Here is a 16,704-nt window from a genome sequence, read left to right as displayed (position 1 = left end):
GGATGGTTTACATATGACCTTTTTTTTAAGTTTGTGATGTGAATAGGGTTAGTGTTTGAATGCCATTACCCACTCACCATATCACAATTTCTCCCAAAACACACAACATTGAACAAGACATGCACAGGAAAACAAGGTAAGGAGGAATCCTACACACGCAAGTACTTGCCACCAGAAAATCGGCTTTTGCAATGTCTCATGCAAAAAGGAAAAAAAAAATAGTACACAAAGTCTAGTTGTAAGTCTCCCAAGGCAAGAATAGATTTCAACCAAAACGAATTCTGCCTTAAAGGATGTATCTTAAAAGCTAAGAATCCTGTCAATCTGTGCAGATTGGAGCAGATTCCAGCTTTTACTGGCCTTGGGACGAAGGCAGCATGAGGGATGGCGACGGGCATCATTAGGCTTAGCTACAGTGAGATGAGCTGCGAAGGGGGGGCAGGGGTGCTTGGATGTTAGCGAAACGCCAGTTAGCCATTAGCATTTCATTAACCCTATGGGCCTTGATAGCTCTCTCACCTGGGATGACTGAAATAGTTTTCAAGGCTCGCAGAACCCTGAAGGTTCGCAGTGCTGAGACATTGCCCAGGTCCACAAACTCTGTGACATATCTGTAAGGGAAGGGAGGGAGGAAGGGAGGGAGGGAGGGAGTTGGGTAGAGGGGTATTTTTGGAAAAGGTGTGGGACACACACGCAAACACGCCCAGGCACACACAAATCAGGCACCCACACACATGTCGTGACAAGACAAAAGAAGGGTCATGGGGAGGGGAGGGCAGAGGAGGGAACGGCAAACGGTCACACACAGAGGACAAATGGCAGGAGTGCTGGCAGCAGGCGGGGACAGCCTTACCTGGTATTACTGAGATAGTTTTCAAAGCTCGCAATACTCTGAACGTGCGCAGAGCTGAAACATTGCCTAGGTTTACAAACTCTGTTATATACCTGCAGGATCAAATGCACAGTTACTACACAGCAATACACAGGCAGACACCCATTACACACCATCTGAGAAAAATAAATCCACCTCTCATAAAATTAGGAATTACAGGAATCTCTCCGAGAAGATTGCAGTCTTATATTATGCGACCAGCGACAAATACTATGATAACAAAAAAATGAACTAACATTCAGAGTGTAACCTAATGCCGAAGGCTTTATTTTGTAGTTTTTCAAGACAAGCTGAAGCCATTGAGGCGTTGGACAAAATATAAGCCAGGATCATCCATGCTTTGGGGGCTCACATCCATAATAACAGAGAGGAGAGATTTCTGGCCATGATTTCAAAACGTACACAATTAAGCTGCAGATTTTATTACTCTCTCTCATACTCTTCATTCTCTCTGTTCTCCTCACATTCACAGTGGGCTGCTGTGCCAATTAGCGTTAAAAGCATTTGGCCTCTTAATCTACGCCAGATCATGTTAAATTGATCCTAATTATGCTTGTCAGAATACTTACGCCATGAGGATAACGCTGAAATCCAGCCAGTTCCACGGGTCCCGCAAGAAAGTGAACTTCCCCACACAGAAGCCCCTAGCCAGGATCTTTATAAGGGACTCGAAGGTGTAAATCCCTGTGAATGTGTACCTAATAAACAAGTGAGGAAGAGAGGAAGTGTGGGGAAAGAGGAGGAAAAGCCACACAGGGAGAAATAATGATGTTGGTTAGCGGCTCCATCGCTCAGAGGTAAGGTGACAGACTCACTGTATGCAGGGCAGTACTGAATCTTTATATTACATCTATCACTGCATCCTACATCTCATTAGTCAACCATTTTCTTGATGGGATCCTTGATTATTACATTATCTCCAATATTTGCCTTCATGCTTTGGGGGATTCAGGCAGGAAATATGTTGCGTTATGGATCAGGTTCAAAGGACAAATTAATGTATATTGCAATGTAAAACCACAAAATAAGTGAAGCGAAAATGTGAACTTACTCTACATTCTTGGCCCATTCCGGGGGACTACTGAGGGTCATGAAACCACAGTTGGTCAGGATGGTTAACATGATCAACATGCTGAACATCGTAGAGACAAAGTCAAGGAACACAATATAGCGTTTGTGTTTTCAAACATTAATCACTGTACTCATGCATGCTATGTGTGATACACTACCACCAAACCTGACAGCTATCATAGTCATTCATACAAGATCTAAAATGTCTTCCACTTGTCAGCAGCAGTAAAGCCTGATATAACGTCTGCATATAAAGTCTAAACCAATCATGACATTTAGTCTTCGTCATCATTTAAATCCCTCTTTTGTCTGGTAAACCCTTTAATCCAAATCAAGCTTCGTCCACAGAAAACTCTGAAAGGATATGAGTGCACTAAAACTCTAATAGCTACCCTCCTTAGAGGGTTGAAGGGGTTTAAGATGTACAAGGCAGGAGTGGCGTTGAAACGGAAGATTACCTTCCCGCGATTCAATACTATGAAGGTCTGAAAGAGAGACAGAACAAAATTGGTTAAAATCTGTACCATGCAAAGCCTTGTCTTGTCCCTGCTCACCTTATTTGGGGCAGTGGTGGCCCATTGGTTAAAGAAGCGAGCTTGTGACCGGGAGATCACCGGTACAATCCCCAGACCAACAGGATAAAATCTGGGTAGGGAAAGTGAAAAGAGCAGCGCTTGTCCCTCCCTCATTACCACCACTGAGGTACCCTTGAGCAAGGCCCTTAACCCCAACTGCTCCAGTGGAGCTGCTATATATATATATATATAAATAAATGAGATATGCAGCACCCAGGGGAGGTAAAACCACACTGAAATGACATTTCATAAATCTGCATGGGTCTTATAGTGTCTGCTCATCATGTCATGTGTGATTTAACATAAGAAGAGAAAGGACTAAGCAGTCCACCGATCAGGCAGCCAGACATGTTGGCACTGCAGATCAACTGGCACAGCAGCTACATTAGCATTTAGCACCACTGCTAAATGCTAAGGCTCTGCCTTGGCTGATCACATTACCGTTGAAATGGGTTTTGCATCTCACCTGTTGAAATACCAAATGATAATGTCGCCAATTTGTTTGAATTTAATGGAGTAAAGAAACAGGCATTTCACTATAAAGTTGTTAAAAAAAATAGGACTGGACACGCTCAACTCAAGTAGAATACTTAGAAAACTTTGAAGGCTGGGTGCTGGATCCTAAAAGTGAATAATCATGAATAGAGCTACTAGGACAGCGCTCCAATTTGATTGAGTTTATTGCCCCACTAGGGACGTTTCGGGCAGCACCCTTCCTCAGCGTGTGCACAGGCAATTCCAAACCACACGCCACACACAGCTGGGTTTAATTATAAAGCCACTACTGCACAGGTGGAGTCAATCATCCACAACTAGCACATCAATCCCAACAGAGGGAGTCACAACCAATCAGATCAGGGTTAGTAAACACAAACCAAAATATGAATAAGCAGTGAAAAATAATGTAGGTATCTGAAACTTAAGAAAACTAAAATCTTCAAGAAAACTAAAACCGAACTACAACTATATAATCGAGCCAAAGAAACCAACCAGAAAAAAATAAAATAAAAGAATATAATAATGTAAACTTAAACATGAACACAAATCATTTCGGTTTTGTTTTTTACAGAAATAGAAGACTTAACATTGGCACTCCAGGAGATGGCTCTATGCCTACAATGACTAAAATATCAGACACTAAAGCAGTGCAGAGATTAAACATCCTTTTTCTACACTACTCCTACTATTGATTTTTGTCTGTATATGTAGCTACATACATCCAAGGCGCTAACCCTGATCTGATTGGTTGCGACTCCCTTGGGATTGATGTGCTAGTTGTGGATGATTGACTCCACCTTGCAGTAGTGGTTGTATAATTAAACACAGCTGTGTGTGTGTGTGTGTGTGTGTGTGTGTGTGTGTGTGTGTGTGTGTGTGTGTGTGTGTGTGTGTGTGTGTGTGTGTGTGTGTGTGTGTGTGTGTGTGTGTGTGTGTGTGTGTGTGTGTGTGTGTGGGAATTGCCTGTGCACACGCTGAGGAAGGGTGCCGCCCGGAACCTCCGTTGTGTGGCAATCAATCAAGTTGGAGTGCTGTCCTAGTAACTTTAACTTTATATTCAATGTTAATATTCAGATGGTTTAGTTAAATATAAGTAGCAGTCACTATTATTCAAAGCTAAATCAGTATACATAATGATGCTTTAACCCGTAAAGAACGGAACTCCAGCCGGCAGCCACTAGAGGTCCGTGGGAGATTGTTGTTAAAATGATCCTGTTAAAATCTATCTAAAATAAAGACCATAACAGCTAGAGTGTTCGTTTTTTTGCAGCAGAAAAGCTAAGGCTTCTGTCTTTATCATTTCATTGTATGCGACGTCTGGTGAAAAACCGCAGGCGGACCATCTCTATCGCAGATGAAACTATCAAAACGCCTTTACACTCTGCTCGTAATAATAAGCATATCTTAAAACAAACCAAAAATGTACTGAGTTCAAATAACTTCTCGAAGGATATGAAGCATTTTAAGATATTCCAGGAGATGAAATCATAGTGAGAAAAAATACCAACATAGAGGACCGTTTCTATTGCAGAGTTCAGAGGGTTAAAGCACAGTCAAGAACATGCATTAAATGTATCCAATCACATTAGTTTGAATATTTTCCTTTCATAAGGAGGACTTGAATTATTTCAGTAACGGACCTTCTGATTGCTGTAGTAGGTGTCCAAGTCCTCCAGAGGGGTGGACACCAGCTGTGGGGGGATGTCCCCATAGATGAAGGGGAGAGATTTCCCCGCCTCCAGGTCACTGTTTGGTCTGGGCCCATTTTCATCGTCGTCGTCATTGCGGCGCTCCACCCGTGGTCTCCGGGCCTCCTCCTCGGCGATGCACCTCTCGATGGCGGCCAGCGACTCGGGCACGAAGGGGCGGAAGCTGTCAGGTCCGGGCGGTACAAGCAGCTGTGCCATCTTGTCATCCTGCTCCTTCACAGGGCAGCGAGGGGCTCAGCTGGGGCAGGGAGCTGCAACGAGAAGGGAATGCATGGGGAAATGGGTCAGCAGTCACGGCCTGGCTTCAGGGTTTTCCCTGCAAAGAGAAAGTTTTGGCGCACCCCCAAAGAGGTTTTAGCAAGCGCCAAAGGAAAATCACGAGCGCCAAAGCAGCCAGCCTCCCTCTCATCCACAGCTGATATATTTTACACATGTGGCTAGCGCTGGTAAGCCAGCTAAGCTATAGCATATTAATTAAACAAACTGGACTTTGAGGTCAAGTGCAATCAAATCCGGGCCCAGGTCCCAGATGCAAAAGCCCCCTAACTGCATTATATTCCATTACATTTTTACATTTTGAATTGTTACCTGTCAACATAATTTTTTTTTTTTTTTTCCTTGACATAAATGAAGACATTTCACCATTATTTGGTGCCTAAAAGGCCCATTCTAAGACAGGAAAACCCATACATTCACTTATGGAGGGTATTTCCTCATTCATGCAGTTGAAAACCATTCCTGGAAAAATGAGATCACTTTAACAGCTTGAGGAAGCCAGCCCCAGGTTGTGCCCTTATGTATTGCCATTACGTTCCAGTCACTGCTCAGAGCGTCCTATATTCCGAATTCCGAATCTTTAAAAATAAACAGAAGGTAGTTAACAACACGTACTGCTGTTCTGAAGATATTTACAAAATCCTATGATAAAACTATTCCATCTGCTGATCATTTTTTATCATCTGTTTCCAAAGTTGTGCCACTTTTCAACAATCCAAATAAATATGGTAGCCAAAAATGACATATCTCCCTGCTCAATTTCTACAACATGAACCAAAATCAAAATTCTTACTATCAGTCACATTGGTATATGTTGACGTGTCTTTGCAATATTTCATATTATTATACAAATTAAGGTTCATATTTTGATTGTGTTTTACAAAAAGAGCTAGGACACATCATTTTTGGTTACCTGGTTACCTTTGGTTAAAAAAAAAAGAAGCTTTGCTCTGTGACTGCAGGAATGTAACAGTAATGCATGAGACACAAACTGGGGCAAAAATGTAGCCAGCAATGTTAAATATTCCCTATCTGAAAAAGGCTTTAGAGTGGGGAGACTTATTCTTACATATTTCATCCATTTGTTATTTTTTTTGGTGACTTTTGTGTTAATGGAGAACATCTTACAGTTTCAGGAATTGCAGGCTTGAACCCAAATGCAGAAGATGAGAAGAGGAGGTAGCAGGGAGAGTTTCAATGACTAAATGATGAAAATGATCTTAACATCCAGAAAAGCAGGCAGTAAATCCAAAAACGGAACAACAGGTACACTAGGGAACTGAGTACTAGGGACTGACAGAACTTCCAGACACAAGGTACGACAAGCTGACAAACAAAGGGAGCACACAGACTAAATACACAGGGAGGGTTTGTAACGAGACACAGGTGACATTAGGGCTGATGAACAGGTGAAACACATCAGGGGCAGGAGAGGCGATCACAAAGGTGGGAAAACACACCAGGCAGAAAGTCAAACAAGACGTGACACATGGGAAGGGACCCTACAAAATAAAACAGGAAACTAAACTAAACCCAGGATCCTGACAGAACATTTACGGAAAGAGCCACAGTGCTTGCTCGATATTTGGTGAGAGGAAGTGATGTCGCTGCTGCTGGAGAACAAAGTGGGATATAAAGGAAGAAGAGGGTTTTTGTTGTCTCACAGGCTGCAGCAGTGATGGACCTGTGCTATGTTGAAAGTGTTACACAATTATTACTAGGTGTGACGTGGTAATATTGCCATTGTGACTTTTACATAAAAGTGACTCAGGCACTAAGTCATGCATAAGACCAACATTTTAAATGTCCTTCACATTTACATAAAGAGGCTAAAAAGCTAACCCTGATCTGAAAAGCTGATCTGAGATGTATAAATGGCCTTCATGTTTTAACGTTGACTACAGGGCAGTAAGTTTGTGTATTTGTGGTGAACGGTCGTGGGTAGTGATGTGACACACGCCTTTGGTGTGGGAGACCCGGGTTCGATTCCCACTGCGATACATCAACCAACGTGTTCCTGAGCAAGGCACTTAACCCATCGCTGCTCCAGAGGTGTGCGACCTCTGATATATATAGCAATTGTTAGTCGCTTTGGATAAAAGCGTCAGCTAAATGACATGTTATAATCAGGGTACGGGGGTCATAATCTGATGCATCAGAAAACACATCAAACATGCTAACGCAAATTCCAGCGCATCACCAGGATGTGCCAGTCACTTTGACGAGGAAAATAAAGCAACCTGACCTTAAATCCTTATTTCTGCTGCTTTTAAGGATTTGCTTTTTTCAATTTAAAGGAATAAGAGATGGTTTTCAGTTTTAAGGTCTATTGTGACCTGTTGCCTTTGGGGAAAGTGTTTGTACAGTGTTCATACAATGTAATACAGATAGGTTTGCAATGTTTCTTGATTTTAATAAAAAACAGTTTATCAATGTTGCCAGTGGGTAAACTTCTACCTCAGTCCTCAGAAGAGGTTTTTGTCGGTCTAGGATACTTGCACTACCGTCCTAATGCATGCACCCCTGACTGCTAAACCGGGGTATGAACCAAACCGTGACTTCTGTGGACCGTTACACCTGTTTTTTATGCTTTTGGCGCTTTTTTAAACATTTGTATTCCTCTTTTCAACACTTTTTTTTTAATTCATGGTCAATAAACCTAATAAATTGACATTATACCTATTTTTTTAGTTTGAAAAAAAGCATATATTATGAAATATTTTGACTAATACAATAGTAAAGATCAGAGTATGTTGAGTGAATCACAGACTGGTTTATGTCAAAGTTCAGTCAAGATGCTGTTTTGAAAGTATTTAAACTTTTTTTTTTTTAAAGTCATGATTTTATAACCAAAATTCAATAGAAGTAATAAATAATGTTACCTGCGAAGAACATGGATGCATGAATGTACTGTATATGTTGTCTGGGTTCCATACAACGTACATGCATGCATCCAAGTTATTTTTGAGCAATTTGGTTGTAAGCAACCCATGTTTCTGATATAAAATCTTTGAAAACGGGTCAAATTTGACCCGAGGACAACACAAGGGTTAATTTATAATGATGGAATTCCTTTCTATCTGTAAGTTATGACCGCATACAGACACTAAACTTACAATCTCAAGATCTCTTTGGCGGCACCTATGGCGATAAGCGATAATTGAGAGACCGAAAAAAACACTGCTTGGCCCGCTTCACACACAAGCGAGTGTAGTTCCGCCTACCATCGCTGGCGGACCAACCAATAAGAAGCAGATTTAAAATGTTGCCGTGTGTCACGCTGACCTCTGGGTAGAACGTTTAGTTCAAAGCAGTGACAGCTCAGAGGTACGGGGGGAGGATTTAGAGAGCCAGTGAATAGTGAGTCTGACGTTGGCGACACGCCTTCAGCTGATTTACAGCATGAGAAAAACCAAACATTAAACTCTTTCAAAGGAACATCATTCTTTTACTTTTCCCCTAAATCTACTCATTAATGTGTTTTGCTTTGTGGTGAAATGGTTTCTGTAAAGAAAGAAGCAGAAATGTTTTCTTATGGCCTAATTAATTAAGAAGAAAAACAATAGCTTTTTACAATAGCTTCTTGTAATTGACAGCAATTATTGATTGCAATTTTTCTCTCCACTAACACTAGATTCCCCCTTTAAACCATCTACCACCCTTCACAACCAGAAGCCCATTATGGTCCCGCAGGAAATAGTGGTGAGGCACACAAACAATATGTTCCCAAAAAACCCTGCTGAACCATTATCAGTCTCAAAGGTGGGTCTTGTTTCTCGTGGGACACTGTACTGGCCCAGAAAACAGGAACCTCCCCTCTGGCAGAATCTCAAAAGTGGTGTCTACTTGAGTCCTCAGCTTTTCTTATTTGTTACAAATGGAAATGGAGGAACAGAGACCACCCTACAACCTATTTTTCTTTCCATTTTAAAAAGCACCGGTAGAGCAAGAGACAATTTTAAGCCATTTTGACATTTAGACCACGCCTGAGTAGCAAGCAACTCAAGGGAAAGCCTGGAACACAGTGTCACACAGCAGACAAATAGATGCTTAGCCATAATCTAAATATGGGGTTTACAGACTTTGTGTCACATATAACAATGGCACCATACCTAAACTAATTCCCATTTTACACATCTCTGCAACCAAACTTCTTTTCCAGATGAAAAACTGAATACTGAATGGACAGACAACCGTACAACTGTACTTGGACAGCTGTCATTCCCACTGGAAAATTGAAACACTATCACAAGCCTTTTGTCCTAAAAACAACCATGTATTTTATGCCGTAACACACATGCTAAAACATTTCATTTAAACTATTTCTCAATGAGAGAGCAAAATTGGAAGAAAACACAATAGATAAGTGATATGGCTCATAAATTCATAAAGTCCATTATAGCATCCTGGAGTGGAGGCTCGTTTGAAAGCCAGTAGCCGGCTAATATTGTGTTTCTAAGAATTCATCAGGCATAAAACTGTGAATTGTAGCTTCTCCCATAGGGGCATCTCATAAAACACATCTGCTTGTGTCCCAAATGCCCCAGGACCCAGTGTTATGATGTGTGGCCTGACAGCTTGTCTAGCTGCTGGGTGGTGCTGGGTAGTGCTGGTGGGGGGTGAGTCCTGATTGACACCTGTAGGCCCAAAATCCACACCCAGCTCTGAGCTCCCCTACCAGCGCGGGTCATCCCTGGAGTCAAATATAACATGACGGTCTGAAAACATGTAGGGGCAGCCGACAATTTCTGCAATTATGTATCCTGGCACTGAAAGGAGTCACAGTATAGATACTATGACTCCTTTCAGTGCCAGAAATCAGAAACAATCCGGTTTGCATATAGACAGCCTTCAGTGTGGATACAGCACTTAAACAATCCTTAGATATGTAAAGTGCTTTCACACACTTCACGTTGTTGGCAAGGGATCAAGAGCATTTGGAGAATGGGGAATCATTTGCATCAGTTTTATTTTCTAATGGCCGCAGAATAAACATGAATTCTTCTAAATGATGCCTCTATCATGCTCTTAATCTTGTTGACATGTTTTAAAAAAAAAATAAGCTACCATGAGGCTTCCGCAGTCTGATTTGGACAAATTAAGTGTGCGTCCTCCATGGTTACTCTCTTTTTAGTGCCCTCTGTATTACTACTGTGACGGACAGAGCTCATTTGTACCAAAAAGTCTAATGACACAAGACTATACTCACTTGATTTGTGTAACTCAGCTTCATTATAGCTTCAGCTGAATGAACTGTCGGATCCAATTTTGCACTAAATGGGGAGGAGTATCAATCACAGAAACCAAATGCTGATGTAATGTGCATTTGGGTATGTGAGCATATTGTTTTAATATGGACAATGACAAACATGTCCTTTACGGAACAACATGTCCACATCTCGATAATGTCTCCTTTAAGCGTCCTTGAGGGAATCATTATCTGTCTTTTTTTCCAGGTTGAAAAAATAGATTAATAATGGACAGATAATGGACAGTGAAAGAGATGCTTCACTGTCCATGGTGCTGAAGAAGGTGACCAGCTGCCTCAGAAAACAAACAGCGAGCGGAACCGTGCCTCCGTGTACGAGACAACAACAAATACAGCATCTCTAGTGTTCCTGAGCTAGACATTTGCTCTCTGCTCGCTAAATTTACCTGAGTTACAATCCTTTCATCTGAATGACTACTTCAGCTGACATGGTGTCAAAAGGGCGCTGCGCTGTCCATTAAAGAAAACATATGGAAACCTACCTGAGACCTATGAGGCATTTTGAATGTGTCTAACCACAGCATGAATGTCATATTCGTCTACATTTGCGTCTCTAGAGCGACTTTATCGATACCTTAACGTACTTTGAGGACGTTTGTAATCCCCTGTGGTCCCTGTAAAGGTATAGCAAACATGTATACCCAATTTGCTGTATTGATATTCTCAACAGCTATTGGCTACATATAGAGGCTGACGTGAAAGTATGTGGCTAAGTAGCGTCTACAGGTAATTCAGAATCAGAAATAAAGAGACGACGGGTGTCAGACGATACCTTAATTGTCTCGGTTTCCAAACGAGCCGAGGGGGCCGCGGCAGCTGTCGCCATGTTGATGATGTCTCCGCGGAATCTCAGGCACTCCGACAAAAAAAAATCGACACTTTTTTGTGTTTTGTCACAGACGAGAGCCTGTTGAATCGGCAGCGGCCGTCATGTCGTCCTCCCTCCCTCCCTCCGCCCTACGCCACCAGCAGCACGACGGCGGGCGACACCCAGGAGCATCAAAAAGGAACAAGAAAGGCGAATGCACGTACACACCGGTGAGCGAACGACCGAGGTTGAGTTTTTTTTTTTTTATCGCTTCAGCGGCAGCAGCCACCCATCATCATCCCCTGGAAACCAGTGGTGCCCAAACTGAGGGCCTGGGGCCCCATGGGGTCCTTGAACTGTGGTGAAACGGCTCCAAGCTAATCTAGGAGTGATGTATGTGTTGTCTCATTACTTCCATGTTACACAATTAATACTAGACCAACAACTTATACTGCCCTGCTAGGGTCAAATACTTCTCAAATGGAAAAATAGCCTATACGTACAAACTAGAGCCTAAGTGTAATTTGACTCACTGACGTCGAAGTCCCACCACCCCTGAGTGGGTCTCAATCAGTCTGAATGGGTCTGGGCGTGTCCTTGCCGGATGTGTCTAGCCCATGTAATCAATCACATTAATAGAGAACAACTGGTTTACCAGAAAAATAAATACACCTTTGTTTTTCTCACCTCATCCGTTGGTTTAATTATGAAACATCTGTAAATGTTTGCCATCCATGCTTCACATGTTATGAATAGGAAACATTTTTGCACCAAGTGGACCTGAGGGCTATCCACCCCCCCAGCACGTCGGGGTAGCTAATATTTTTCTATAATTTTTTTTTTCACACCGTGGAGGTTATTTTCGTTCATTTTGTTCGTTTGGAAATGAGGGGAGATGTACCCCTTGTGCTTAGACAGTCCATAACTGAGCTACAGTATTGTCAGTCAATTAAAAACAGCACCAGTGAAATGGTAGCCTCTGTGAAGTTAAGACTACATTTCTGTGCATTATATACGATATAAGAGGGGCACACCTTTTAAAGAGCCTATATATATTACACTGTGGTATGGGCATAACACAAGCCCAATTAGCGGATACATATTAAAGATAGAATATAAGAAAAATATTACATGTACGTTGTTTATATGGCATCTAATTCACACAAAAGCCATCAGGGTGTTTAAATTGTTTTACCTCGGCAAAGGAAAAAAAAACACAAATCCGACTATAATTCAGCTGAAGTGAACTATCGTATCAACAAGGCTGTAATACCCTTCTCCAAAGATCTGGATACTCACCACCATTACGGTGCCCAGAGAGTGGGGACCCTGATAGTAGATCCCATGTCCGAAAGAATAATCCTTTATTTAAGATGATAGCCTGTCAATTTCAGATTTAAACGCGTATGTGTCTCCTTTTGTGAAATCCCGTTTGAGGGTTGATGGATTATCATTTAATAAGCGGTCCTTTGATTTTTTTTTTTTTTTTTTAGCCGCCCTTGCTTGCCATGATAAAATCAATCCGGGCTTCCGGTTGGTTAGGCTTCATCACAGACTGGGAATGGATGTCCTTATAGCTGTGCCTGTCGCAAATTGGCCTGAATGTAGGCTACACTGCACTTCCAGAATAATCCCAATTGACGGAGAGGGACAGCAACCTGTTGTTAGTTGTTATAGGGCAAACATAAATTACATGAAACCTTCTTATTATTATTTGTAAGGCAGATTGGATAAGGAATAGCCTACTTAATATTTAAATGTATTAATTCATAATTCAGATTAGGCTATAGTTTTATTTTGGTAGCTGATTGTCCTATCACTTCCTTAAGGTTTTCATCCTTGGTTATCATAAAATCCCTGTTCTTATTCAGTTTCATTTAAAAGTTGCCTACATTAGACCCACAGCTATATTACAGTTGTTTTGTTGCAGAGAATAGCGTACATTACTGTTTTCAAGCTCTTTCAGCAGTTATAGCCTACGTGAAATAATGGAAACCAAACCTATTATTATTATTTAATTTCTATAAGATTCAGTTAAATTAAATTCAAATAACTTTATTTGTACCCGATGGGCAATTAAGAGACACAAAGAGTAGCACATAAAAGGACAGTTCACAGACAAGGTACAAATAGCCTATGAATAAATATTTAAATAAATACATGGTAATGCATTGCATAATGCTGTGCATTCGAAAGTTCTAATCTGTAGTTATTGTATTGGCAGCACAAATAATATGAACTTTATAGACTACTGACGATTTGGCTTATATGAAGGCGGATATTGAGGTGTCAGGAAGCTGGCTAGTGCTCACATGGAGAACACATTGGGGTGCAGACATCAGTATAGTACGCCCTCAGTTTTTTTTCTTGTCAATTCATGCCATCTGCTGGACAGTCGGTAAAGTTACACCCAAACATGGCTACGCAACGCCTGCATTGTGGAATAAATATTTTTCTCTTCTGTAGTTGGGAGTAGAATCCAGCTCTGTGGAATGGTCACAGGAGTTTATAGAAAGCACAGAAGGTGGAAAAACTGTTACCTCCACGGGGACGGGGAGCACATCCACCAATATAAACAGCTATATAGATACTTTACATGAATGTATTGCATAGTTGAGTGATCCCAAATATGTAGATTAGATTTGGGAAGTGAAAAAGAAGCTAAACAGAGTCACAGTCAGTAGAGGTGGACACACCCATAAGCTTGATGTAGCGTGTCACTCTCACATGGGCGCTCGCGGTTTCACTTCATCATGTGAACATAATAGTAACTCCTACATACTTTTACAAGCAGCCCTTAGTGGGGTTCTCATGTATTGTTTTACTGCTTTCCTAATTCAAATCACTCTAAACAGTCTTCTGGTTATCAGAGCTGCACAAATCCATAGAGGACAGATGATTAATGGGTCTGTAAGAATTTTACAAAGCATTCTAACTATATACAACACTTTAAAATAGGTGTACGGTAGCAAATTAAGCCTTCAAACACTCTGGTTTGACAGCCAGCGTACTTGCAATTGTGTAGTCAACCCAAATTATACACATTTGACTGCATGTCTGTGTTTACACAACACGCTCAACCCCAAGAAAATTAGATTTAAGGGCATCACTCGAAAATGTTATATGAATATTTATGGTTTATAGTCAGCAGAATTAACATATAAAATACTGCTAAGAACACATTTAGAGCTGCAATATATACAGTGTTTCCCTGGTTATATTCCACCAGTTAAACACTGTTTCCAAAGCTGAGTACAGCTTCTTGGCAGCCCTCTGTGACTTTGCTGCATGTTTCATTAGAAGCAAAGTGATGAATTTAGAAGCCTTGGTCAAACAGTGGGACGTCAGAATTAGGTTGTATGTCAAAGGAATGCTTCCATTCGGCATTTGACATATTTAGCCCTTTGTTTCTGGTGGTGCCCCTTTTGGAAAACAGCAAAACCATACAGTTTTTGTGTATGTTTATACTGAAAAAACGGAATGTAGATTGTGCAGTACACCTACAAGTTTACATAATCCTACACATGAATGTAAACATGAATGCTGGGTAAAAGGATAACACAGGGAAATGAATTCATATTGTTGCCATTTTGATTTCCTTTGACAGAAAAAATACAGCTTGTCAGTGTCACGCCATCGCACTTAGCTGGTCCCTGGTGGCGGGTATCTTGCTATAGGCCTGAGCTAAATCTATCCCTGTTCTCAAGTGGACGCATTTGTCCGGGCCTTCTTCCATTTCACAACATGATAAGTGATGAGACAGAGAGACAGACTGGATAGTGTGACTAACAGGCTTTCTGTTCATCTGTTAGTCATCAAAAGAAGTTCATTAACCTAGACAGTTACACTGGGATCTGTTTACTGCAGCCAGCTACAGTAGAAGCCCATCGCATCTCCACTAACAGACTTCACAATGAGATTACAAGATTACAGCGTGAGCATGTGTTCCTTGTGCTTAATTTGATTAAAACTCCCACTTAACTGCCTGCTATACTGCTCACTTACTGTATGCAGATGAATCAATAGCTTTGCATGACACCACTGCAGTCTTCCCCATAGCTAACATTCATTTGAGTTTCTGTAATTCATTAGGGCGTTAAAAAATGTTATCTAATCACATATTATCTAAAAATACAAAATCTAGGTAATTACTTCTCTGAATGAAAGCTGTAGGTCAGGGATACTCAACCTGCTTTGACTTGGGTCACTTTTGCAAAATGACGGGAGGCCAGAGGCCAGTTAACAAAAAAGAATTAGTAATATTGATTAGATAAAATTAATAAAACATGAAAAGGCCCATAACTAATCTTTCTTTGAAATTCTTTATTTTCAACTTAACTGACTTAATAACTATACAATATCTATATCTCTATATGGTTGCAAGCTAAAAAAAAAATAAAAACGAGATTACAGCCATATTTCTCAGATAGTTTTATTTGAATACATTTTTTGGGGCCTGAAGAGGTCAAATTAGCCAGTAGTTCACAAGAAGAAAATAAAGAGTAAATAATGTTATTGTCTTGACCCCTTAAATGCATATCATGACCACTTATGTCCCAACCCCCAGGTTTGGGACCACTGTTTTAATGCATTCCATGAGTTATTTTTTGGTCTACACCCCTCCCACAACTTGCTTCAACTACTTCTACTCAATTAGTAATTTGCTATGTTTCATTACAGAAAACAGAGCTCAAATCACAGACGCTAACATGAACATTTTGCCTGGTTAAACAAGAAGGTGGAGAGAGGGAATAGGGACAGACAGAGCTGAGCAGGAGCAAAATAGTAGGATTTTCCAGTGGAGCAAAAACCGTCTTGTGCAAAACTGAAAGGCCGATATTGGCTGCATTTAATTCTGGAGGATATACTGGTATTTCTGCTGCCTCCTTGATACATTTCTTGGTCCAAAATTGTGTGTTTGCATGCTATACAGTATGATGGACTATAATATAGCTGATCAGCAATGTTTATGCCAGATCTTATAGAGAGGATAAGTAGTTTATATGGATTACTGGCCTTTTTACAAACTGAGTGGTACAGTATACTCTTTTAACCTTGATGTGGTTTGGGAAGAGCTTTTCAAATTGCAGACTGGTTCACCAGGTTACCAGGCACATGTCAAACACAGACATGCAAAGTGATGTCACATGACTGGGCAGGGCCTATAGGTGTGGTAGCTTGTCTGCTAAACAGGGATTACAGGGGCACGAACCTCTCTCTTCGTCAACATCCCTCCTCCTACCACTTCATAACACAGAAGAGAAAGTTGAAAGAGAATGGGAAGAATTTGTAGACACAGGTACGTGTTAAATGGCTATTGATGCATTTATAATCAATGAAGAATTTCTGTATGTTGTTAGAACAGAGAGACGCAGCCTTTTAAAAGCACTAATCCCTCTTACTCAAGAAGGAGTGTAAGCTTATTTGGAACTGAGCATTACTGCTTGAACAACATGGCTGAAACAGACAGGGGCTGCATGGATCTTGTCCTGTATGAGTACAGATACATTGTCTGTGGATAAAGATGGCTTTTTTTATGGCATCATTGTAGTTTTAATCTAATAGATATTAACTATAGACCAGGCTCAGTTTATCAGAAAAATATG

The 16,704-nt window shown here is 41.0% G+C and overlaps 2 protein-coding genes across 8 annotated transcripts in view; one reads left to right on the top strand and one right to left on the bottom strand.

Moving 5' to 3' along the window:
* scn1lab (sodium channel, voltage-gated, type I like, alpha b) overlaps positions 1-12,637 on the bottom strand; it is a 40,534-nt gene extending 27,897 nt beyond the window's left edge. Inside the window, exons 1-6 of one of the 7 annotated variants that reach the window (XM_039793361.1) lie at positions 12,398-12,637; positions 4,677-4,996; positions 2,330-2,448; positions 1,944-2,033; positions 1,462-1,590; positions 854-945 (exon numbers count right to left, since the gene is read on the bottom strand). In XM_039793361.1, coding sequence (XP_039649295.1) covers positions 854-945; positions 1,462-1,590; positions 1,944-2,033; positions 2,330-2,448; positions 4,677-4,943 — 697 coding nt within the window. In that variant the 5' untranslated portion in view covers positions 4,944-4,996; positions 12,398-12,637. The other 6 variants (XM_039793357.1, XM_039793358.1, XM_039793359.1 and 3 more) reach the window with 6 other exon arrangements.
* Positions 12,638-16,281: 3,644 nt separating this feature from the next.
* LOC120554470 (cordon-bleu protein-like 1) overlaps positions 16,282-16,704 on the top strand; it is a 13,103-nt gene continuing 12,680 nt past the window's right edge. Inside the window, exon 1 of the mRNA XM_039793381.1 lies at positions 16,282-16,397. The gene's annotated coding sequence lies outside the window, so the exon portion shown is untranslated. The remainder of the gene's footprint in view (positions 16,398-16,704) is intronic.

The sequence above is a fragment of the Perca fluviatilis genome, chromosome 24 (assembly GCF_010015445.1).
Source record: "Perca fluviatilis chromosome 24, GENO_Pfluv_1.0, whole genome shotgun sequence".
Classification (NCBI taxonomy): Eukaryota; Metazoa; Chordata; class Actinopteri; order Perciformes; family Percidae; genus Perca; species Perca fluviatilis.
This window is presented reverse-complemented; position numbering and strand designations above follow the sequence as displayed.